This window comes from Crocuta crocuta, unplaced genomic scaffold, assembly GCF_008692635.1.
Source record: "Crocuta crocuta isolate KB4526 unplaced genomic scaffold, BGI_CrCroc_1.0 scaffold240, whole genome shotgun sequence".
Lineage (NCBI taxonomy): Eukaryota > Metazoa > Chordata > Mammalia > Carnivora > Hyaenidae > Crocuta > Crocuta crocuta.
Window position 1 is genome coordinate 62695 of NW_027527380.1, and position 27548 is coordinate 90242.

Sequence of the window (27548 nt, forward strand, 5' to 3'; positions counted from 1 at the left end):
TGGAAACATTACCATTTAAACCAAATGTACTATACCACTCTCACATACCTAAAAGAATCCTGAGTATGTTTACATATGTGGTCATAGAATCATACATACATCTGTATGAACACGATTAAGGACATAATTCCCCAATGGAAACAAAAAGAATCTGACAGCTAGAACACAGAAGAGAACTGAAGAATGGTTCCCAAAATACAATAGACATTCATTAAATGACAGCTAGTACTTTTACTTTCGCTTCCAATTTTATAGGCAGATAACTACCTTAACTCTCCACTTCACATTACACACACAGCTCTGGGCAAAGGCAAGAGGTAAGTGTCTTAATTCTATTTTATTTCCTGTTTCAGTTATTTGTAGTATGAGAACAAGGTTAACTATTCATACACAATAAGAATATGTGCATGAGAATCTGAGGCTATTCTCTCAGAAAGAAGAAAAGAAACAATGTGATATACTTCAGATTTAGAAGAACTAAGGGAAAAAAGAAAAAAAATCCTGCCTGTAGATAGAGGTTGGCGTTAATGCTGCAATATTAGAAAACTTGCACTAAGACTAGGCTAATCCTCTCACACTGGGATTTCCTCCTGTCACTGCATCAATAAAAAAAGCTAACAAAAACATTAAATATCCAATAAGTAAGTTCCTACAGCATTCAACATTCTTGATTATTCTTGGTCTTTTACCCAGGCAACAGAATGCTTCTAACTTTGGAAGAGTTGATTCCCTTAATACTAAGGCTAATAAATACATACAATTGACAGAATTTTTAAACAGCAGGGTGTATAATACTCTTTGTATATAAGAACAATTTAGACTCTAAAAACTCACAATTTTGAATCACTAAAAATAACCTTAGCTCAGCAAATGTAGGCCTAACTCAAAGAATCTGTGTTTGAAAGAAAAACTTATTTCTCAAACAAAACAATTTAGAAAAACACAAATGACTTAATAAAGGAATTCACATATTATAACCAACATATTGTTGATTTGTTATATTTCATTTATTTATTTTGTTCATTTAAGATGACACAACTCATATCTTCTCATCAATCCTTCAGAAACCACCACATCTCCTGAGCTTCTATAATAGTGGTAAACACTGCACTCCTAACAAAATTTGCAACTTACTCATGTTCATTGATATAAAGTTCTGCAAGTTCATGCCAGGCTTCTTGGTCTCCAACAAATCTGATGAGAGAAAAGGGGGGAAAAAAGGGGGGGGGTGTAGANAAATCAAATGCAAATTCCATTTTAATTAAAAAAGATTTATCAGAATAACAAAACACAATCCTCTTGTAAGACACTCACTGTTCCAGATACTCATTCAGTTCCCGAATGGCCTCCACATTTTTCCCCTGGGCTTTTCGAATGGCAATCTTACGCTTTCTTGCAGCCTATGGGTTGACATTAATAAAGGATTAGGCCCTCATGATTCCCTGGGTTTTTGTAAAGAAGGTAATTTGACTGTGCAAATTATTATCTCAATGCCAGTGAAATTCCATTGTAGAACTACTGCTTAGTGGGAGTTTATAAACATACCCCATGACATCCCACTGGGGAATTCAAACATTCCTCTAACAATCACATATGCTTTACTTTTGATGTACACAATGTATGCATCATTTCATTCAAATAAATAACCATCCAGATTCTGATAATTACAAGCCAGCAGGGAATCCTAATCTTTACCCAGCCTAAAGTCTTTTACTCTGTCTCATTCATAAGATTTGTATGTTAAGAGATAGAGGGATAGTGGAGATTAGAAAAAAAATCTCACCGTGGCCACTTGAATGTCATTATAAAATATAGATAGCTCCCAATAAATTTTTTTCAGTTTTAAGAAAAACACCTACCTATAAGTCTTTCAAAAGAATAACACAGGACTTGAAAACAGTATTTTACAATAGACAAAACATTTAAACTTTAATTTTTAAAGTTTCTCAAGTAATAAATATAAATATCAGTGCCATTTATGCAGTCATCCCTATGCACTAAACATCTATTGTTTGACAGGGACTGTGCAAGGCAATGAAAATATGAGGGTAAAAAAACAATAGATAATTCATTACAGGAGCTGATGAGAAAAAGACACATCAAATAAAAAGACAATGATAGAGATATCTAGGGTTTTGGCAACATGGAGGAGATCTTAACACAGGGTGTGGCAGAGTGGAGGAGGGTAAAGGCAGGAAGCAAAGAGGGTCCCAGATGTGATACCTGTACTGAAATAGAAAGAGCAAGTAGGCATTAAAAAAACAAACGAGGAAATTGTGTGGAGGACAGAACATAGATGGAGGAACATAGAAGGGAAGGCACAGAAAACACAAACAATAATGTTTAATCAGACAGCCAACATGGTGTGTAATCAAGAGTATCCATTTGAGGCGGGAATCAACAGGGACTGAAAGACACTATATAAATTATTATATTTATATCTCTTTCATCTCTAATTCAATGCAGATAGCTAAACAATGAAACAAACTAAAACTATGGCCAAGTTAAGTTTATGATCTATGAATTATGAACATGATTATTATTGTTTTATGTAATACATACTCCACAAGATGCAGACAAGGAAAGTAAAAAGAATGAGGCCTCTTTAGACTAATAAAACTACCTGTCATGGGTGAAAAGGGAGGAGGTTTTGCTCTGAAGTGAAAGTTAAAAAAATCAGAGAAAATCAAGAGATTCCCAATAAATAAGACCATGAGTGATATTTAGAACAATGATAAAAAACATTTTGGTAAGAAAAAATGAAATGTGTTAAAAATGTATATCCTTGATTATTCAGCTCAGGCTGAAGGCCTAACACAATGCCTACCATATGGTAGGTACTCAAATATTTTTGGAATACTTTCACTCTGTACAACAATGAAAGTGCTATAATAAATGTACCATTTAAAAGGCCTCAAGAATTCAGAAAGAAAAGTAAGAGAAAAGCTCTAAAAGTAACTGAATCTTAAATACTTTAGGAAGAATATTAGACTTCAAATGAGAGCCTTTTTCCAAGTTCTTCTGAAAATAGGTGATGGGTAAATTAACATATAATTAAGAAAGTAATTTCTTTTGGATACATCCTATCTAATTTCACCAATCCAACATCATTTGAAACATATCTTAACTGTTTATTCCTTATCATGATGCTACTTCCTCTACAGGTAATATGGTACAACAGAGTCCATGTTTTGAAATAAAAAAGATAAACAAATACCAACTCTTGGCACTTACCAGCTATCTAACCAAAGGCAAAAATATTTAACCTTCCCAAATGTCCATAATACCCAATCTCCAAGTATCAATGTAAAGCAACTAACACAGTACACAGTATAGAATGATGTTGAATAAATAGTATCTTCCTTCCTTTCTGTTTATTCTATGTTTAGTATTTATGTTCAGCATAACATAACTCTACCTATGAGATCTTTAAAGGCCTGGCACAGGCTTGGTTAATTTGATATTACTATCTTGTCCAATCTATATAGGATTTGCATCAGTTGAGACATTACACAGATGCAGTGAAACTTGTTGACAATATTGCATTCAAATGTAACATATCAGACAAAAAGTCCAAGTGTGCACATGAATAACAATGAATATTTCTGGTAAGAGGTACGGTAATGAACACTAATGGATACGATTATCTACAAGTTTCATGAAAAAGGGTATACTAAAAACACCTAACTTTATTTCTTGGTGATTTAACAACAGAACCATCTCAATACTGTTGAACATACACTGATATTTTTAGGTCAATAGCATGCACAAAATATAGTTTGTAAAGCACTGCTGTAGGGTTTCAACGATAATTCATTTTTAAAATGCCTTTTAAAAAACAATCCTTTTTGGAGCACCTGGGTGGCTCAGTCAGTTGGGCATCCTACTTGGATGATCTCACAGTTTGTGGGTTTGAGCCCTGCGTTGGGCTCTGTGCTGAGAGTCTGGAGCCTGCTTTGGATTCTGTGTCTCCCTCTCTCTCTAACCCTCTCCAGCTCACACTCTTGTCTCTCTCTCTCTCTCTCTCTCTCAAAAATAAATAAACAAAAATTTTTAAAAAATCTTTTTGTAAATGATGGAAAACAGAGATTTAAACAACTTAAACTCATCAGAACAGGTAGTATTAAAAGAAGAATCTGAACTTTCTGATTCCCATTCTAGATCCTTCTACACTTCTTGAAAGAATCTGAAATATTACAGGCTAAATACTGTTACTATTGTTACTATTATTTTGACTTATGTGTATTTGTAGTAGGTAAAATGTCTTAATTTTATAACAATGTAAAACAACAGAAATTCAATATTAACTAAAACTTTTAAAAGGCTTTAATTAATCAATTTGGAAAACATGCTCAAAAATCTCTCCTATATAAGCAATATATTGATTGATCATGTAAAACCTAAGCTACAGCATTTATTTCCTAATAGTATAAAGTCTAAAACAAACTTTTAAGTGATAACACTTCAACTAAGGCAAAGCCAGTCTTCCTAATTAAACGGTGCATGACCGCTTAAAGAAATACCTTTGTGGCAACAGCTGTCTTTCGGCAATGATATATTATTAAGTTACATACTATGCAACAGCCCTTTCCATGTTATTTCTTCTAAAAGAAAAATAACACCACGTGTTGGCATAAGAACCAACTTTATCTATCATGATAATTTTAAATGAGCATTAAGCAGGGGTATCATTTCTGGCTAACGGGAGTAACAAGGATCAGATTTACCCTCTTGCCTGAACCAATTAAAAAACTACACTAAATACACGCAACAATCACTTTTAAGGCACACAAGAGGCAACAAAGAACAGCGATCCCTAAGCGGCTGGAAACAAATGAGGTGAGCACTATTTTTATTGCCCTGGCTAGCTGCCTCGAGAGTATCATGGAATCCTGCATAGGAAGAGAAAACAGGGTGAACTCAGTAGATTCTGTGAGTTCAGGAAAAGGAGCCGAGAGCCCAGGAAGATCAAAGGTTTGTAGACATAGTACTAGACAAAAAAGAAATAGAATTAAGAACTCTAGATTCCCCTTTGAATCTCAAAGGTTTTCCTTGAGTATTCAGCCTTGTACTGATCAGTGCATGTGAGTGAAAAACCTACCCCAAGCCAAGGAAAGAATCACCAGAAGGGTTTAAGGGGAAGTGTCTTGAACTCACACAAGGCTGGGAATAGTGCCTATTCCCACCAGCCAGGCTGGAAAACGCCGTGATTCCTGTGGCAATGGACAGAGTACGCAGAAGGATGTAATGAGGAATCATTAGCCCTGTACACATTGTTATGGACCTCTCTAACATAGACCCAAAAGGATCAAATTGTTTTCAAGTAACTGCTATCCCACAAGAAAGCTCAATTCCTGTATATAGGAATACAAAAATGGAAAGGGTAAAAACAACTTTTGAAGATGATAGTTTTGTTCACTATCTTTATTGTGTGATGGCTTCACAGGTATATACAAATGTCAAAACTTACCAAATTGCACACCTTACTTAAATGTGTGCAGTCTATTCTACATCAATTCTATGTCAAAACAGTTTTAAAACAGCATTAATTACACTAAAAGTTAAGTAAAGTCTTGAATATTTATCAATTTCCAATTCTTAACTTTTTTTCCTATAAAGTATGCCAATGTTCTGAATTTTTCTAAATGTCTTGTTTGGAAATATCTTTGCAAATGTCAGTTAAGTCTTAGAAATGAAAACTGTTCAGGACACCTGGGTGACTCAGTCGGCTGAGCCTCCAACTTCGGCTCAGGTCACGATCTCATGGTTTGGGAGTCAATCTCCCCATTAGGCTCGCTCCTGTCAGCCTGTCAGCACAGAGCCTGCTTCAGATCCTCTGCCCCCTTCTCTCTCTGCTCCTCCTCTGCTTACTCTCTCTCTCAAAAAAATAAATTTTAAACAATGAAAACTGTTTCAGGGGCACCTGGGTGGCTCAGTCAGTTAAGCCCTGATTTCAGCTCAGGTCATAATCTCACAGTTTATAGGATTAAGCCAGGCATCAGGCTCTGCACTGACAGTGCGAAGCCTGCTTGGGATTCTCTCTGCTCCTCTCCTGGCTAGCTCATACTCTCTCACTCTCAAAATAAATAACCATTTTTCAAAAAATAAAAATTGTTCCACATTTTATATGCAATTTTATTAACAGTTAGAATTTCTATTATAAAATATTTCTATAATAAAATATAAAGTATTGATGGCCAACGAACAAATCTTCATCAAACTTGCTACATGCTTTCTGTGACATTACATACAAGAGGGCTAGTCAGCAATTCTTCCTGAAACACTTGTCATATCTTAATAAGCTACAGGAGGAAAGAAATACTACCTAAGAAAGGATTAAAGGATTATGGTCTACCAGCAAAATACAATCTAGACTCCCCCTACTGCAGATGCTGGGACACAGAAAGATAGGCCGCTGACCTTACAGAAGGAAAGCAGATTTCTAGGTTCTTCCAAGGCTTATTATGCCCATGACTCTAGGAAATGTAACATCCTGAAAGTATCTTTCTCTTCAGTACATAGACAATTACATCTAAATCCAAAACAAAATTTTAAATATTTGATACATCACAGTATGCAGTTTACAATTCAAGGCAAAGTCTGATCTTTCTGCAACAGGAAATTAAATTAAAAAGGCAGTAATTATTATACTTCCTTTCTGAAAAGAGTGTTGAATGAATACACTCAACAAATATTCATTGAAGGCCCACCATATGCTAGCCATTAGTCCATGCAATGGACAAAATTATTTTTCTCAAGGAACTTTCAAAGGAAGAAAAGCCTACTTTTATTTTAAAAGCAAACAAACAAACAAAAAAAAACGAGTGCTCAGGTAAGCTAAGGGATAAAAGCTACAGTGAGCCTAATCCAATAATTGACTTTGATAGGATGACTAAAATTTTCATATTTGAGTTATCTTTCTAAAAACCACTTACACCTAAGTAATTTTAATTGTGTACTTTCATTGCAGAATATTCTTTCATCCATTCCCTATCCCTTCCAATTCCACTTGTCTTAGGTTTAGATCCCCATAATCTCTGGCCTAAAATAGAACAGCCTCCAAATTACAAATTATTTCATTTTATTGCATGTCCTTCAAACTATCTCCCATATTATTTTTTTTTAATTTTTTAATGTTTATTTATTTTTGAGAGACAGAAAGACACAGCATGAGTAGGAGAGAAGCAGAAAGAGAAGAAGACACAGAATATGAAGCAGGCTCCAGGCTCCAAGCTGTCAGCATAGAGCCCAACACGATGCTTGAACTCACAAACTGTGAGATCATGACCTAAGCCGAAGTCAGATGCCCAAACGACTGAACCACCCAGGCGCTCCATCTCCCGTATAACTAACAACGTAATTTCTAAAAATATCTGGTGGTATTTCTCTAATCAAAAATTGACTTAATTGTCCACTTTCTAAGAATAAAAATTAAACTCTGAAATTAACATACCAGGTTGTTCACAAATACAGACCATCTTGTTGCATCTTTGGTCACTCTGTACAAAGAACCAATTCAGAGGTATAAAATATTGTTCCTCTGAACCCAACTTTTTCTCAGAGGTCAATGCGTGCAGAAGAAGGAAGAGGTTAACTGGGTAGAGCACAGTACCATGCCTTCTCTTCAATAAGAACAGAAATAAACATTCATCTAAAAAAGGTATTAAAGGAGGAAGTTCGGAAAGTACAAATGGCTTTTTAAGTATATGAAAAGATATTATCCAACATCATTCATAATGCAAATTATAACAAGATAATATTTTTTACCAATTAGACTAGAAAAAGTTAAAAACAAAATAGCTGAATAGTATACCACATGGGAGAAAACAGGAGAAGAAGCACTCTCATTCACCAGAGAAATGAACAGGGAAGCTAAAAATCCTTTGTGGAAGGAAATTTGACAACATTTATCAAAATTTAAAGAATTTTTAAATTTATTTTTTATTTGAGAGAGAGAGGACACATGCACACACAAGCAGGAGAAAGGGATGGAGGGAGGAAGAAAGGGAGGGGCAGAGGGAAGGAGGTGGGGGGGTGAGAGAGGGTGAGAGAGAGAGAGAAAGAGAGAGAATCTAAGCAGTCTCCAAGCTCAGTGTAAAGCCTGGCACAGGGTTCAATCCCAGGACCCTGGTACCATGACCTGAGTCGAAATCAAGAGTCCTATGCTCAACCAATGGAGCCATCCAGGCACCCCTATCAAAATTTAAAATGTATAGTCCTCCAGACTTAAACTGCAGAGTAGGAATACATTTCAGGAAAAAGTCTACGGAAGAATACATTAAAAATGTTAAAAATGTTTGCCTAAGTGAAGGAGGACTTGAGATTAGGGTTAAGAGGAAAGACTTATTTTTCACCATACATTCTTTTGTATTGTTTGTAATTTTAAAGATGGGTAGGTTTTATTTCTTTGAAAAAAATATTTCATAACATTTTAAAAATAGATGGGGGAAAAATGTCCTTTTTGTACCCTCCCAAAAGAAAACTGAAAACTTCCTTCCTAATCACTTTATTCTTTCTTTCCTAGGTAAACTTTGTAGTTTAACAGCATGAAGGCTTCAATCATGAGATATGAATGAAGACTTCCCCAGCCCATCATCTTTGTTTCATTTCGACCATACTCATCCTTCAAAGCCTGCAAGGCTCAAAAATCACACTGCAAGTCACTAAGGAATAAGACTTTAAGAGTCTATTTTCGAAGTCTACAGTCTATTCACATCGCTCTGCATCCTTAAGTGCAAAGTCAAGTGGGTGTCTAATTTGTTCTTCTATTCCCAGAACCACGCATACTGCAAGCACTCAACAAATATTTTTTTAAAGATTAATGAATGCAGGGCACCTGGGTGTGTCAGTGAGTTAAGCATCCGACTTCAGCTCAGGTCATGATCTCACGGGTCATGAGTTGGGACCCACGTTGAGCTCTGGGCTGACAGCTCAGAGCCTGGAGCCTGCTTCAGATTCTGTGTCTTCCTTTCTCTCTCAAGGCCCCTCCCCAGATCACACTCTGTCTCTGTCTCTCAAAAATAAACATTAAAAAATTAAAATAAAAAGATTAATGAACACATGTGAGAGGGAAGGAGAGCACCTTAAAGCTTGAATGAACAACCTCATTCCTATTCTGGATATCTAGAGGCACAAGACCAATGAAAGAGTCATATGATCACTTTTAGACAATGCAAAGAAGAACTACAGTGTAAAAGCTTGAATTATAACTATGGATGAGGATGAAACTAGACTTTCTCACCTTTGAGATCATACATTAAAGATACTTTGAAAAAAGAAACTGTGATGTCTTTTACACTACCACTTAACTGTTCAATATAAATAAAGTCTTTCCCTACTAGACTTAATTAGTTCTGGGTCTTGCATGGTTTTGTTATCTCCCTCAGTGTCTACCACAGTGCTTTCCATGGATACATTAACAGAAACACTCTTTATTCTTAGTAACATCAACATTCTGGTGGTTCATGACAGGTACTCAATAAACATGTAAAGAAGGACAAAAGAGATTAAGGGGACATGAGATAAAGGTAATATTTCATGAAAGAATAATACATTTAGCAAAGCTGAATTTAGCTACTTTGTTCTAAACTGTTTACCTAGCAACAAAGGGATTTGGTCACTACACCTTCATATGTAGTTCATAAATGAAACCATTTGGATTTCTCTTTTAATCAGTCTTGGAACCACAGAACAAGGAAAGTACCAAAAATACAGAAAAATAATTACATATTGTCTTAAATCCGGAAAAAGTGACACTTTTTCCACTTAAAATGACACATAAGTAAAATGGTTGACTCATAATTCCAAAAAACAAATTATAACCTATTGATTTTCAACCTGTTACAAAAAAATTGTTTTGAAACCAACTTTTCAGGACTGTGATTTCATATTTTCAATATATGACTGCATTAAAAAAGAATATCTTTGAACCTGTCGTAAAATCTTACAAATGAAGTAAGTACATGAAAAAATCTTCAAGGAAAGAAAAACAGTACCATTTTCTTAAAACATAGCAAGTAATTAGGATAGCTAAGGTTAAAAAAGTGTTCAAAACTTTCCCATTTTAACTATCCTTTTACTGGAAATACCTAGAAAAATAATAGAAGCTCTTTCTTTTTTTGCTTTTTGTTTTTAATAATAGGTAGGCTTGCAGCTCTCTCAAAGCTTTTCCTGAACTTTGTATAGGCTGAGAATTCTCACAAAATAATAAATCCTTCCATTCAAATATCTACCTCTACCACCCATTTCCCTCCTACTCCCCACCCCCACCAAAAAAAACCCTAGAAGTTTCCAGAGAAAATTTCCCTGGGATGGGATAATATTAAAAGCAAAAATCTAAACCATTTCACTACATATATATATTACCACAATGTATAACTTACACAATGTTACTTGTCAATTATATTTCAATAAAATTGAGAAAAGATTATCATTTAAGCAATAAACATAAGTATTACTACAGGGTATCAGAAGACACAGCAGAAATCAGGGATTTATGACTAATGAATGCCTGAGATAAAAGTTGACTAAATGCTGGACACTCCAATATTAAATAATTCCCCAACAGAGAATAAACAATTTACTTAAAACAAATCAAGCAACTAATGTTTAAGATTCAGTATTTCTGCATCTTATAATCCATAATCATACATCAAATGACTTTTCAAAAATGTGTATTTTTTAAAATTTTTTTAATGTTTACTGATTTTTGAGAGGCAGAGCACAAGCGGGGGAAGGGGCAGAGAGAGAGGGAGACTCAGAATCAGAAGCAGGCTCCAGGCTCTGCACGTCAGCACAGATCCCGATGTGGGGCTTGAACTCACAAGCTGTGAGATCATGACCTGAGCCGAAGTCGGAAGCTTAACCAACAGAGCCACGTAGGTGTCCCCAAAAATGTGTATTTTTAATGAAACGTTTGCCAAAAAGAGAAAACCTTCATGTATTTGTATTGTGTTAATAAAACAATTTCTCCTTCTATAAGAGGACAAAGCAAACTCTAACTGGTTTTTGTTTAAAATTTTTAAAAATATTTTCTTTTAGCAGGTATATGTATGCATGGACGTAATAAAAAATATTAAAATGTCTAATATGCTATCTAAAATGCCTCTAACTTTTCCTTGAGTAAAAGATAAGTCTGAGGAAAGCCATTATGCAAAAGTAGTAAACTAAAATTTTCTCAAAATACACTAATATATTCATTCAAATCAGGATAATTCAAGATGTTATCTTATGGGAAACACAATATATTTTTCTTCTTTATGTGTATATATGTACATATATATGTTCTTATCTAGGTATAAGGCAGAAAAAAGCAAAACACCTTTATTAATCCCATATACCAATTACTGTCATGACTTCTTTCATTTTTCATTGAGACAACTAGAATTGAACTACCCAAACAAAACAAATTAGTGTATCATAGACTTCAAGATATTACAAAACCACTGAACTCTGCTGGGTTTTTTTGTAAGCAAACAAAATTCTTTCTTTCTAAATTTCCACTAGTTCCTTTTTCTTTATTTTTTTTAAAGTTTATTTACTTTAAGAGCAGGGGAGGGGCAGGGAGAGACAGAATCCCAGGCAGCTCCTAGCTATCAGTGCAGACCCCAACACGGGGTTCGATCACAGGAGCCATGAGATCATGACCTAGGCTGTGAGACATCTAACCAACTGAACCACCCGGGCACCCCTCCACTAGTTTCATTTTAACAAGGTATCTTATGAGTTACATTTTACTGAAGAGTTTTAACTCTATTTTAAAAATGTGGTCCAACATATTTTTTTTCAAGTTTATTTAGGAAGAGAGAGAAAGGGAGTGAGTGGTGGAGGGGCAGAGACAGGGAGAGGGAGAATCCCAAGCAGGCTCCATGCTCAGCACAGAGCCCTATGCAGGGCTCAGTCCCACAACTTCATGATCAGGACCTGAGATGATTTCAAGACTTGGATGCTTACCTGACTGAGCCACCCAGGCACCCCCAACATAAAATTTTTAAAATAAGAAGCTAAAACCTGGATTCATATGTATTTTTACATTATTTCAAAAATGACTAAATTTCACCTTTTAAAATAAAATTTAGTCAGCTAACTTACAGTGTTAGTTGGATCTTCTTGTAAAATTCGATCATATAGTTGTATAGCATCGTCGTATCTATTTGAAAAGAAAAAGAAACATCAAGAATCATTACCTTAATATTCACTGACAAATAGTAAATACAGAAAAAGGTTAAACTGGCAGGACTTTAAATGCATTTACAATTGGAATCCAACTCTCTTCTGATCTTCATGTAACAGCAGTAATTTGCTAGAAATTTTTTACAGAAAAACTTCATGTGAGAGCATTTATAAAAAAAAAACTTACTTCAGAAATATACTGATTCATGAACAAATAAAACATGAGATGAACAAAATACATTGATTCAGTTTGGCCTAAATACAAAGGTAAAAACTAGCAGCACAGAGTCCTCAACTAAATGGGGAAATCTAAAATAAAATCATTAAATATTAATAAAACAAAACAATGAAGTATATAAACAAGGACAAAATTAATGCTATAGAACAAGGGTTCTAAGACATAGTACATAAGACACAGTACATAAGAGTTCCCTGGGAATCTGGGAAACACACTGAAAACGACAAGAGGAAGGTAGGAAACCATTCCTTTTATTAATATAATGATAATCTCAATTTTAGTAGTTTTCTAGTTTTGGGAGGTATTTTATTAGAAAACTTACATTGTCTTTCTGGTTGTATAAAAACTAGGCATTATTAACACCTAGTTTTATATTACATTTAACTTTTACTATAATAAAATAATAGTGAGTTCTTTTTAAATTTGTTTAATGTTTATGTATTTTTAAGAGAGAGAGAGCGCGCAAGGAGGGGAGGGGCAGAGAGGGAGACACAGAATCTAAAGCAAGCTCCAGGCTCTGAGCTGTCCGCCACAGGACCCAACACAGTACTCAAACTCACAAACCATGAGATCATGACCTGAGCCAAAATTGGACACGTAAACCGACTAAGCCACCCTGGTGCCCCCAAAATAGTAAATTCTGTGAAAACTGAATGTGATGGTTAATTTTTTTAACTCAGTGTGATGTAGCAACTTAAGTGGCCATGGGATACCCAGACTAAATATTGTTCCTGGGTATGTCTGAGGATGTTTCCAGATGCGATTAGCATTTGAATCTGTGGACTCAGTAAAATTGACTGCCTTTCCCAATGTGGGTAGACATTACCCAATCTCTTGAGAGCTTGAATAGAACAAATGCAGAGGGAAGAGTTATTCACCCCTTTTTAATGCCTCACTACTTGAGCTGGGACATTCCATCTCATCTTCTCTTGCCCTCAGTCTGGGATATACACCATCAGGTCCCTTGATTCTCAGGCCTTTGTACTTGGACTCAGAATTATAGCACCAACTTTCCTGGGTCTCCAAGTTGCAGACAGCAGATTCTGGGACTTCGCAGCCTCTATAATTGCTTCATAATAGATCTCGTTCCTCCTACCCACCTATATGTAAACCAAAATGCCCTTGATTCTGTTTCTCTAGAGACTCCTAATACACTGCAGGTTCACAAAAATTTACCTTTAGTCAGCAATGTTCTCAAACCTACTTGTCGATTCTCCTGGAGGGCTTCCTTTAAAGAAAAATCTGGATTACACCACTAGCAAACTGATCTCAGTAAAGTGGGGACTAAGCAACTACATACTTTTTTAAAAAGGTCACAGATCACTCTAATTCCCATAATCGTGTATGAGAATCAATGATTTATGGCCCCATGTAATGAAGACACATAATAGCCACTCTTTCAGGAGGAAAAAAAAAACCACACAAACACAACAGCAAAACCTTATTGGATAAAATGATTATGAGAGTTCCAATTAAAGGGCAAGGCTTAAAGAAATTAAAGTTCACTAGGTATCTTAGAAAACCTGATTTAAGAATAAATCATTGTTACCATATGAATTTTTGTACAGTTATAAAAGGGGTAGAAGGATAGTAACTATTAAAATGTGTCCTTTGGAAACTAGTACCTCTCAAATCCTTACAAAATAATTTTAAAAACCATCCATGTTGGATTTTGGGATGTGTCTGGCTATTTACTATTTTAAGAATGGTTTAAAAATACTAGATATACTAAATTTGAAATAAAACAAAAAGGGATATTAGAGTAAAACACTGATTCAGGAACAATTCTTTGTAGATTTCTTCCATTCTGTCCTCTGATTCAAATTACTTTGTTAACCTTTAATAATACTGTTTTATTTTTTTTATGCCCTTTGCTTGCTTACAGAGAAGATCCAATGAGATTAAAATGTACATATAGGGGTGCCTGGGTGTCTCAGTCGGTTAATTGTCTGATTTCACCTCAGGTCATGATCTCATGGTTCATGAGTTCAAGCCCCATGTCGGGCTCTGTGCTGACAGCTCAGAGCCTGGAGCCTACTTCAGATTCTATGTCTCCCTCTTTCTCTGCCCTCCCTTGCTCATATTTTGTCTCTCTCTCTCCTCTCAAAAATAAATATACATTAACATTTAAAAAATGTACATATAAACAAATACATAAGCCAAAAGCCAAGGAATAAAAGGATTAAGAAAAATTATATCAATATATCTTGCTTAATAAAAGCTACTATAACTAGGTACAAGTTACTCTGTCTTACCTAAAACACCAAATTTATAAAGTAAGGAGCTATAAGCTCACCCTAAAATTCATATGTAATAAATTCAAGGGACTCAGAATAAACAAAATCCTCTTTGAGGGACAAAAAGAACAAAGTCAAAGGCCTCATACTTCCAAATTTCAGAATTTACTACAAAGCTACACTATCAATAGTGTGGAATCAATACACTGTGGCATGTGATAAACATTTAAATCAATGGAACAGAACTGAAAGCCCAGAAATCAAGCCTCATGTTTATATTCAATTAATTTTCAACAAGGGTGCCAGACAATTAAATGGGGAAAGCAAAGTAATGTCAACAAAGATGTTGGAACAACTGGATAACCATACGCCAAAGAATAAAGTGGGGCAACTACCTCACCGCCATAAAAAAACATTAACTCAAACAGATCAAAGACCTAAATATAAAAACTAAAAGTAACTATAGAACTCTTAGAAGAAAGGATAAGTGTAATCTTTGTGACTTTGATTAGGCAATGGTTTCTACATATGACACCAAAAGTAGAAGGGACAATAGAAAAACAGAACTAGACTTCATAAAAAAAATCAAAAACTTTTGTAATCAAAGGACACCATTAGGCAAGTGAAAAAACAACCCACATAATGTGAGAGGTTTTGCAAATCATATTATCTGATAAGGGACTTGTATCTAGACTGTATAAAAAAAACCTCTTACGATTAACCCCATTTAGAAACAAAGAATATGAATAGACATTTCTCCAAAAGGCCAATAATTCCATGAATAGATGCTCAAGATTTCTAGTTCCTGGTTTGGCACATAAAGATCCTGAAAGTCATCACTCCAATCCTCACAAGAAAAAAGTTAAACAAACTGAACAAACCAATAACTCTTCTTAGATCCATCAGAAAATTGACATCACCAAGTAAACCACTGCCCCTAAAATTGGGAGATAGATCAATACAGATAAATACAGCATAATAGGGCTTAAGACTCTATCAAAAACTGTTAGAGCTAATAAATGAATTCAGTAAGGTTGCAGGATAGAAAAATCAAGATATAAAAATCCATTGCATTTCAATACACTAACAATAATCCTTTATTAATCTCATTTACAAGTCATCAAAAAGAATATACTACCCAAGAATATATTTAACCAAAGAGGTGAAAGCCCTGTGTATTGAAAACTATAAAACACTGGGGCACCTGGGTGGCTTAGTCGGTTAAGCGTCCGACTTTCGCTTAGGTCATGATCTCGCGGTTCGTGGGTTCGAGCCCCGCGTCGGACTCTGTGCTGACTGCCAGCTCAGAGCCTGGAGCCTGTTTCAGTCTGTGACTCCCTCTCTCTCTGACCCTCCCCTGCTCACACTGTCTCTCTCTCTCTCTCCTAGAAATAAATAAAACATTAAAAAAAAAAGAAAAAAGAAAACTATAAAACACTGATGAAAGAGACTGAAGAAAATAAAAAGATATCCATGCCCATGGATTGGAAGATTATTCATAAAATTTCCATACTACTCAAAGTAATCTAAAGATCCCATACAAGTCCTATCAAAATTCCAATGGCATTTCTCATGGAACTAGAAAAGTCTCAAAATGTGTATGGAACCACAAAAGACACTGACCATCCAAAGCCATCCTGTACAGTAAGAACAAAACTGAAGACATCATACTTCAAACTATAAACAAAGGTATAGTAATCAAAGCATTATGGTATTGGTATAACAACAGACACACACATTAATGGAATATAACAGAGAATCCAGAAACAAACCCAAACACATATGGTCATCTAATTTACCAAAGAGAAGCTAAAGATATACAATGGGAGAAGGATAGTGTCTTCAATAAATGGTCTTGGGAAAACTGGACAGTCATATGCAAAAAAATAAAACTGAACTACTATCTTTTATACCATACGCAAAAATCAAGTCAAAATTAAAGACATCAACATAAGACCCGAAATCATACAACTCCTAGAAATAAACATAGGCAGTAAGTCCTCTGATACCAGTCTTGGTGATGATTTTTTAGATTTGACACCAAGAGCAAAGGCCAACAAAAGCAAAAATAAAGAAATGGAACCATATCAAACTAGAGAGCTTCTGTACAACAATAACAAAAAGTTCAACAAAACGTAAAGACAACTTACAGAATGGGAAAAAATATTTGCAAATCATCTAATGTTTACAAATACCTGATAAGAAGTTAATATCCAATATATATAAAAAATTCATACAGGGGTGCCTGGGTGGCTCAGTCAGTTAAGTATCCCACTCCTGACTTCAGCTCAGGTCAGGAACACGTGATGGTGAGACGGAGCTCCACCAAGCTGGCCAAAGAGCCTGCTTAAGATTCTCTCTCTCCCTGTCTCCTCTCCCTCTGCCCATCTCCCTTGCTTGCTCTCTCTAAAATAAAAAACAAAACGAAACAACAAAAAAACTCTTACAATCAATGGCAAAAAATGAAAATCCATGTAAAAAGAAGTAGAGGAACTGAAAAGACATTTGCTGAGGAAGACATACAAATGGCAAACAGGTACATGAAAAGGTGAAAGGTGCTCGACGTAGTTAATCAAGAGGGAAACGAAATCAAAACCACAATGAGCTATCACCTCACACATAATAAAATGGCTACTGTCAAAAAGACAAGACATAACAAGTGTTGACAAGGATGCAGAGCAAAAGGAACCCTTGGCACTGTTAGTGGGAATATAAATTAGCACAGCCACTATGGAGGTTCCTTATAAAATTAAAAATAAAACTACCATTCGATCTAGCAATTCCACTTCTGGGTATTTATCCAAAGGAAATAAAATCACTACCTTAAAAAGATATTTCCATCTTCATGTTCACTGCAACATTATTTGCAATAGCCAATACATGGAAACAACCTAAGTGTTCATTGACAGATAAGTGGATAAAGTCTGATAGAAGTCTGATTCAATGGAATATTATTCAGTCATAAAAGAGGAAGAAATTCTCCATTTATGAGGTTGGATGGACCTTGAGGGCATATGCTAAGTGTAATAGTCAGGCAGTCAAAGACAAATACTGTATAATCTCACTTCTAAGTGGAATCAAAAAGAACACAAACTCAAAGAGAAAAGATTAGTGGTTGCCAGAGATGGACTGTGGGCATGGGCATACTAGGTAACAGTGGTCAAAAGGTATAAACTTTCAGTTAAAGTCCTAGGGATATAAGGTACAGCATGGTTACTATAGTTAACAATACTGTGTTGTGTACTTGAAAGTTGTTACTAAGACAGTAAATCTTAAAAGTTCTCATAAGAAAATAAATTGTAACAATGTATGGTGATGGATATTACCTAAATTTAACTATGGTAATCATTTCACAATATATATAAATATCAAATCATGATATCATACACCTGAAACTGAGTATCACTTCTATCCCAATTAAAAAAAATAATAATACCTCCTATACCTTGAATGCCTGTATGGGTACCTTCAATGCCTGTCACTACTAATTCCCAAAACAACCCTGACAAGTTGGTAATATTCTTGTTTTGCGGGAATATAGCAAAAAGGCTTAATAAAAAATAAGTTAAAAGTAAGTTAAATAATGTGCCAGGTAAACAGCTAATACATCTTAGAAAGAGGATATAAAACCAGTCCTTACTCCTGAACATGATCCCATTTCTCCAGGCCAGAGATGGTAAATGAATTACACTCCTATGTCAAATCCTATTTATTGGGAGTAATTGACAAAATTTATACTGAGAAGAACTAACACTATTCTGAAACTCAGTGGCAAAACATCTTGCACAATTAAATGATATTGCCATGGGTCTAGTAGGACCTACATCTATACCCATGTTTATCATTTTAAAATGAGATCATACTGTTGAAAAGATTCACTTACCTTTCCATGGCTTCAAATCTCATGCCCGTTAGTCTCTTGACTCTATGACTGCCAGGGAACTGTCTTCTCAACTCCTGAAGACAAAACTGAAAAAAAATAATTGGTAAAAAAAGACTTAAATAGCAGTAATTACATTACATATACCAAGTGGGCTACATACCATAAAGTCGCAAAATCCTAAGTCAAATCATAAGTCCGTGACTGTGCTATGAAAGTCATTCTACAACCCAAAAGAAAAACTTGTTTTTAACTATCCACTTCTTATTTTAAACTCTATAATATAGCTTAATTCAACTGTTACGTGGATAATTTTTACCAACTAATTTAACCTCTTCAGTAAAATTGGAATACTAAATATCTACTTCTCCAGATTATTAAAAAGATTTAAGAACATTCCCTGTCCCAAAGTACCTAGTTAGTCTTACCTACTCTTAAGATTAGTTCTGAAGGGGCACCTAGGTGGCTCAGTCATTAAGCATCTGATTTTGGCTTAGGTCATGATCTCATAGTTTGTGAGTTCAAGCCCCACACCAGGCTCTCCACTGCCAGCGTAGAGCCCACTTCAGATCCTCTGTCCCCCTGCCCACTGCTTGCACTCTCAAAAAAAAAAAAATTTTTTTTTAAACTTAAAAAAAAGAGTAGCACTGAAAACTAGCTATAAAAGCATTCAAATACAAGCCATTGTCTTAGCTATTTTATATATATTTCATGAAGCAGATTTAAAATAAAATTAGTTTAAATACTTACCAATGCCAAGTCATCTCGACCATAGTCTAGGGCTGCAATCATTACTTGTTCATATATGATCCAAACTATATATAAAGACAGAGAAAGAACTGAATTTAGTGTAAAAAATCTCCCAAAAGAAATCAGACCTTATTTCTGATATTTTAGAGAAAGTCATTTATAACTGAAAATTGTTTTACCATATTACATCGGGTATTAAAAATGCATCCTCATATGCTTTCAGTAATATATACCTTAATTATCTTTTAAAAAGTAAATACCCTTGCCTTCTCAAAAATTCTTTATGATGTATATTTTGACCAGGTCAGGACTATAGCCCTGTGAACATTTAAACAAAAATGCCTATTTGATAGCTCCACTACAACCAGGAATCAGAAATCCTTCTCAAAATGATGTATCCTTGACTTCCTGAAAAGTCTTCTTAAAAAGGGACAAATCATAGATTAAACAGCAGGAAAAATATAATGAAAATATGGTTTTTAAAAGAACAAAAAAACATAAATAGAATGAGCATGAATAATAACTTACTATCATCTCCAAGCTTAGAAGCATATTCATTAATTAATTCCTCTCCAACTTCCACAATTTGCTCACTATTTCGTGAGTTTTCTTCTCTCCATTTTCTCATTTTATCTCGCATCTCTGAAAAAAATAAAGTTTGTTATTACGTATATATTTGATCATTGTCAAAAAACTGACAAAGAAGTTGAAATCAATTTTTCAGGAAAATAAGGTCATATTAATGTAAGTCTATGGCATTTCAAAGTTGATAAAGCAGAAAATCAATTTAACAAGAGCAACAGACCCTTTAGAAGATTAAAAAGACATTACAACTGATGTTACAACTGTAAAAGTAATGAATGGCATGAGTCCACCACAAAGACCTTCCAACCCTTGAAGCAACCATGGATTTTAATTTTTTTGAAGTTACAGACAACTTGCAGAATTTGATAAAAGCTAGGGATTATTTTCACAGAAAAAAAGAAATGCATAAAATTATACATAGAAATCTCAAAAATCCAAGGTGCTCCTAAAGCTCACCTACTCATTCAAGGATGCAAAATTTCAAAATCAGGGGGTCATATCTGGCATCAGCACTGACAGGATACTCATCACAAAACTTCCTGAATATCATTACAACAGTACATACAATGTATAAGGATATACAACCATGGAAGAAAATAAACAACATAAAAAAATCAGAACATGGGGTGCCGTGGCTCAGTCAGTTGAGCGCCCGACTTCGGCTCAGGTCATGATCTCACGGTTCGTGGGTTCAAGCCCTACATTGGGCTCTGTGCTGACAGCTAGCTCAGAGCCTGGAGCCAGTTTCGGATTCTGTATCTCCCTCTCTCTCTGACCCTCCCCTGCTCATGTGGTCTCTATCTCTCTCTCAGAAATAAATAAAACATTAAAAAAATTTTTTTAATCAGAACAAAGGAAATCTTTTAGTTACATACATAAAAATAAATGGAAAGAAGAAAGCAAGGTAAATAGTACTTGCAAACAAAAGTGTCACAAGAATAACTTTGCATATTATAAAATAAGAGTATGGGGCACCTGGGTGGCTCAGTCGGTTAAACATCCAACTTCGGCTCAGGGCATGATCTCACGGTTCGTGGGTTTGAGCCCCACAACGGGCCCTGTGCTGACAGCTCAGAGCCTGGAGCCTGCTTTGGATTCTGTGTCTCCCTCTCTCTCTGCCCCTCCCCTGCTTGCACTCTGTCTCTTCCTCAAAAATAAACATTTTTAAAAAATTTAAAATTAAGAGTGAACTGAAAAGTTTCAAAAAGCATTTTGGTAATAACAGAAATAATAACTGAGAAAAAGAAATAGTACCTAATACAGTAAACAAAAGATCCCTTTCTCATATAATTAAAATAGAATGAATTGTCCAATTCACCAATCACATACATGCTTTCTTACTACCTCTGAAAATCTAACATACTTACTCACCTTCTCCTTCTACAGATAGATGCAGAATAGATTTAAACAATTAAATTGTTGTTGAACACATAAGTTAAATAAACTATATGACAGACCCCTAAAGAATAAGTATAAAACAAGCACAAGGGATTTTCACTACTTTTATATGCATTATCTGAGTCCCTAAAGCTCAAAGTCTAAAAATGAAAATAAAAATCATTAAGATGAAAATAGACCCTATATGGTCTAGCAAATTAAATTAATACAGTTAATTCCTTCTACTGACAACTGGAAATCAGCTGGACTCTCACTCTGTTTGGGATTTGAACTGAATCTTGTAATTTTGAAGAGGATATGAACAAACAAAAAAGCAGATTATTCATACTCCACAAGTTAAGGGCTCAGTCCTACAAAACTGCCCCACTTTCACATCAATCACAAGTCAGGGCCACCATTATTTCTGACCAACTCACTATAAAGTCTGGGGTTCTCACAACCTCCTTTTCAGGTTTGCTAGAATGACTCACATAACTTGGATAAGAACTCACTTACTCTGCAGGAACAGTAAAATGGAAGAGATACACATGCAAAGTGAAGGACGAGAGGGGAAGCAGAGGAACTTCTATGCTTTTTCTAAGCTAATCACCATCTCAGCACCTGAATGTGCTTACCAACCCGGAAGATCTCCAAAACCTATTGGGGGGTTTATAGGGTTTCATTCCATGAGCATGACTTATCTCCAGATCCTCTCCCATCCCAGAAACTCAAGGAATGAGACTGAAAGTTCCAATCTTTAATAAGGGACTCTGGTCTTTTTGGGTGACCAGCCCTCAAATGAAGCTGACCAGCCCTCAACTGAAGCTAACCAGCCATAGATCGTCTCATTAGCATACAAAAAAGATACTCTTATTCTAGAAACTCCAAGTCTCAGAGGCTCTTGTGTCAGAAACCCAGGAATAAGACTAAATATAACCCTATCAACCCTATCATTCAGGAAATTTCAAGGGTTTGGGAGCTCTGTGACAGGAACTGGAGGCAAAGACCAAATACATATCCCTTATTATATCACAACATAATAAATGTTAACTTTAGATCCACAGCATGAGTTCTCAGAACTCATTCAAACACTATTCCCTATACCATGGTTCACTTACATAGTCTTAAACCCACATTCACTTTTACCCTGGCAGATTAGAGTAAATGCCTTGGGGATATAAATTACTTAGTGTTTTGCAGCTATGTTCCATTACACTGCACCCTTGCCCATTTGTTGACACCCAAATTAGGCTAGCATTCAAAGGGCCAAACTATCTTTCTAGGTCTTACCTTGAAAAAAAATTACCTTCAGAAAACATATGTTATATATATATATATATATCCATAAATATGGATCTTTAGCTTAGAAGTGAAGTCTCAGGGTATGTTCCATGAGATCTGGGACCCTGCCTATCTTATTTAGCACTGTATCCTCAAGAACTGGAACAGTGGTGCAAAGTACTCAGACATGTAGACATGTATTTAATTAACATGTCATTTAGTATATAGGCCAATAGTTAAAGCTAGGTATGGATAAGATTACCCAAAGAAGGCATTTAGTTTTGGACTCTTTGAAGCTGATGAGACCTTTGAACTTTCTCTTCCCAGAAATATGTACATGTTTATAACACTAAATTTTACATATAATTTCAGGGAATTCAAAGACCACATAAAACACCCTTCCATCAGTCAGAAGTCTACTGATCTCAGGCTTAATAACCATTGATAAAAGATTAAGTAGAGCGCTAAAAAATGAACCATTAAGAACACCAAAAATCAAGGACCAAATGGGTATAGAAAACTCACAAAAGAAAGGTCTAAAAAGAGGAGACCCTTAATGTTATTATGATACCAAGGAAAGAATGTTTCATGGAAGGAGTGATCCACAACAACAAATATAGTATAGATGTTAAAAGAAAAAAAAAGAAAAAAAAAACCCACATTCATTAGATCTGGCAATAGGTCACCCTAGAAACCCTACTGGAGTGATAGGGAATGAAACCAATTTATGGTTGAAGGACTCAATAAAACGAGAGAAAGTAGACATAGCATAAACAACTAAAATCTCTTCAAACATTTTTATAAATATGTTTTCAACAAATATTCATTTAGTGCCTATGACAGGCCATTGTGCTAGACATCCTATCCATATATCCTATTTTCAAAAATCTTGACTATACTCTTTTAACAACTCTTTTCTTTTAAAAAATGTTTTTATTATTTATTTTGAGAGAAAGAAAGCACCCACACAAGTGAGGGTATGAGCAGAAAGAGAGAATTCCAAGCAAGCTCTGCGTAATGTCAACACAAAGCCTGATGTAGGGCTCAAATCCATGAACCATGAGATCATGATCTGAGTTTTCTACCTACAAACACATAAGTAGTAAGTTCTCTGTGTAATAAACATCATTAATTTTCAACTGGCTGAATAAGTTAACTATACATTCTACTTTTTTTATAAATCCCAAATGAGGAGTGTTAGACTTACTATATGAATCTTTTATAGACCTGATAAATTTTCCTATCACAAGAATTACAGTACTTTTTGAATAAGTCATTTCCAAAGCTTTAATTCATGACGCTATTCAATGAAATGTGGTTCTGGTAAGGTGTGAAACCTTCATTTTACAAACAAGCAAATATATCCCATTAGTACAGTAAGCTGCCTAAGTCTAAGATACTACAGAAATTATTCCAACACTAGAAAAATGACTTACAGTCTTTTTGTAAAAATGTGTTCATGTTTATTACTGTTATTAACAATTCATTTAGTCAACAAGTTATTACTGATCTCCTCCAAAATGTCTAGCACAAGAACAAGATCTGCCTGGTTTCTCCCTTCATTCTAGGAGACAAAATTCTAAAACTTAACAAACCGAATAAGTACTTCAATAGTATGAGGACACAGAGTTAAAGGACTAGGGGTATATTTTGTTGCTTTTGCTGTTTTTTTTTTCTTTTTAAAAAAATTTTTGTGGAGGAGTAGGGTAGGGTAGTCAAGGAAGGCTTTCTGAAGTATGTGGCCTATGAAGAGAATTCTGAGGAATGGTAATGGATAATGGTAGCAAGTGTAGGACAAGAAGGGAGAAACACTCCTAATGGAAAAAATAACATTTGTCCAGCCCTAAGATAAGGGGAACATAAGACGTTTAGGGAATTCAACAAAAGCCACCATAACCAGCTCATACAGTAAGAGGGTAAATAGTTTAAGATACAGCTGGAGACACAGACAGGACGTAACCTATCTTTTTATAAAAACTTAATAGTTTAAAAGCACTTTAATGTTTTCTTTTTTGTTTAAACATGTGAAGTAGTTAATATTTATTATTCTAAATCTAATTATATCACTTCTCCTCAGAATGCCTACAAGGTAAGGTCCAAGTTATTTGTCTGCTGGTAGGTATGATAGTTACACACACCTACTTGTTCCTACCATCTAATAAACCCATGATAAACATACCTTTAAAGTAGCATTTTCTAGGGGCACCTGGGTGGTTCAGTCGGCTAAGTGTCCAACTTCGGCTCAGATCACGATCTCATGGTTCGTGGGTTCAGGCCCCACGTAGGGCTCTGTGCTGACAGCTCAGAGCATGAAGCCTGTTTCGGATTCTGTCTCCCTCTCTCTCTGACCTCCCCTGCTCACATTGTCTCTCTCTCTCTCTCAGAAATAAATAAAACATTAAAAGAAATTTTTAAAAAATAAAGTAGCACTTTCTAAAATGTATGAAATACTTGAAACATTTTTAAAGTAGCATTAAAAATAACAGCCACATATCTTACCATCTGGCTACTAAATATCCTGACACAAGCCTTTTAAAACTCTGTATATACAGGTTTGTCTTCTCCATTAGACTGTGAACTCCTTGAAGGTAGGGACTGTGTGCTTTTTAATTCGATATATTCAAGATCTAGCACTAAGTACTTAATACTTTTATTATAAGGAATTGCCCAAATACAAATAGAATAGAAATAACTGAAGTTCACATTGCACCAGAGGCCACAAAACCAGTAATAAATTATTGAATTTGGTTTAAGTATAAAGGAATTTTACTCTTTTCCATATGTTTGCAATTTTTTAATACTGGGATAGTCATATATTCGCCATTAAATGGTCAATATGGCTTTCAGTCATCATGTTATTAGGTCACTGTTTAAACATCCGAAGAAGCATTTACTAAACAAATAAGCTGTTTAAGTCTGTTAAATGCTGGGAATATAAATTTCAATTACACAACTCTTATTTCTTAGAGAAACTCTTAACTCTCCTCTTAGCCATGCTCCCCACCGAAGTTTTTAGAAGGGAAAATCTCTTTTATAGAATTGGTTCAAAGTCTGGCTTCTTCCAGATTTAAAGTTACACTCTCCACCTTAAAGTAAGATAGGGAAAGAAGCAGTTCTTTACCCCTTCATAACAGGGATTACTGGCAGGAAGTAAGAAAGTTGTGTTACGTGCATAAATGTGTTTTCAGGGGGAATGCGGCAGCGAATAATTAAGAGAAATCAGAAAACCGGTTTGCAGAGAGAACAAAATGTAAATCGGCATGTAGAAGAATTGGATTTGTTCATGAGTCTTCCACAGACCTTTCCAGAGTTGTAACCCTTACAAAGCACTGAATAAAGGGCCTTCCAGGCCCTGTATTTCTTGGGTGCTGGGAAGCTTCAGCAAGCAACTATCTCGCTTCCTCTGCGCCGCCCAGCAGCCACTATTAAAAGTGTGACAGACCCAGGTCCCTCCCGCTTTATAAAGGAAGCTGCCCTGGGCCATTGTACTTGCGCAGAGGTATGTGGGTCCCTGAGTCTATCGATGAGCACAAGCGGTGGGTAACACCGCGGATTCTAGTCCGTGACTGGGCCACGGAAGGGGTCGGCCTCAACCTCCACCTCAACTTGGCCCGTCCAGAGAGCTCCAGTGCAGAAGACAGACCGGAGAATCCACGTCTCCACGGGCAACGGGCACTGCCGAAACGCTTCCCAGGACTTTTGGTCTCTCCGCACCCGCCCTGCCCCAAGTTACCTTCCCAAGTGACATCGTAAAGCTCTGAGACCTTCGCCATCTTCTCAGAACCTGGAGGCAGGGGGTCAGAGGGAGGGGAAACACCGTCACGTGACGTACGACTGGGTGGTACCGAATTACGACTCTATTTCTCATTGGCCGAGAGAGCGGAGGGGGCGGGTTCCGCCGCGCACGTGCACGCGGCTCAGTGGAGGAGCTGTTGGGGAAGGGGGCGGGGCAAGCTGGGCGGCGAGCCGCGCTCCGGGACTCTGAGGACACCATGGCTAGCCGCCGGAGGCGGGAGTCGGCCTGNCACTCCCTAATCCAGTGTCGTGTTCTCTTCGTGTACTGCTGCAACGTAACATTCTGCTCCAAACCTTTATGGTCCACAACCTTCCTACTCCCTAAACAGGATTTGCTTTCTATTGCCTTTTGAATGTTCGGCTAAACTGATACGCTCCAAAATGTTTTCTTAATCTCTTTGAGGGACTAATTGAGATGCTACCTTTATACGTAAGGTTTGTGTGGCCGAGGACTTCTTGCTGTTCACATGAATGTCTTCGTCCCACGCTGGATCACTGTCTGCCACTCTAGATTTGAAAAGTCGTAAGATCAGCCAATATGTAACTCCTTATAATTAAATGAATGAATGAAATACTGAATAAATGTACGTATGAGACCGTCAGAGTCCCTGCATGTCGCTCCTCTGTAGTCTCAAAGGCGGGGGGCGGGGGCGAGGGCGAGGAGGAAGGCCTCTTTTTCCTCACCCTTTCCCACCAAGCTCATTGCTTTCAAGCACTTTTAGACGTAGTTTACTAGAGCTAGGAAGAAATGTCCGGAGGAGAAGCAAAAAAAATAAGTTCAAACGCATATATTTAGTATTTAAAATAATGGAAACAAAATCATAAAGAGAGAATATGTAAAGTGAGGAAAAAAGGCTACAAATCGCTGTAGTAAATGGTCAGTGAAGAAGAGGCAATCAAGATAAGAGAAAGGAGAAATGAGAGTCATGTCCCACAAGCCAAGAGAGTAGAATTGAAAAAGAAAAAAAAACTATCAGTGGCACCTGCCACAGAGAAGTTATATAAGGACAGAGAAAAGACTATTGAACTTACAAAATTGGAGTAGATTGTGAACAAGCTTCATTTTCTCCAAACTAAACGGACCTTATAGAAGCTCTTCATTCAGAAAAATTAAAAACCCTCCTCACTCAGAAATTCACATATTTGGGGTGCCTGAGTGGCTCAGTCACTTAAGCCTCAGTCTCTTGATTTCAGCTCAGGTCATGATCTCACAGTTTGTGAGTTCAGGCCCCAG

General features: G+C 36.0%; 1 protein-coding gene across 2 annotated transcripts in view; it reads right to left on the reverse strand.

Moving 5' to 3' along the window:
• Positions 1–26321, reverse strand: part of EMC2 (ER membrane protein complex subunit 2) — a 43839-nt gene extending 17518 nt beyond the window's left edge. For both annotated transcript variants that reach the window (XM_077771207.1, XM_077771159.1), the window contains exons 1-7: positions 26253–26321; positions 19805–19918; positions 19277–19341; positions 18530–18615; positions 12091–12148; positions 1315–1400; positions 1135–1194 (exon numbers count right to left, since the gene is read on the reverse strand). In XM_077771207.1, coding sequence (XP_077627333.1) covers positions 1135–1194; positions 1315–1400; positions 12091–12148; positions 18530–18615; positions 19277–19341; positions 19805–19918; positions 26253–26292 — 509 coding nt within the window. In that variant the 5' untranslated portion in view covers positions 26293–26321. The remainder of the gene's footprint in view (positions 1–1134; positions 1195–1314; positions 1401–12090; positions 12149–18529; positions 18616–19276; positions 19342–19804; positions 19919–26252) is intronic.
• Positions 26322–27548: the final 1227 nt, after the last annotated feature.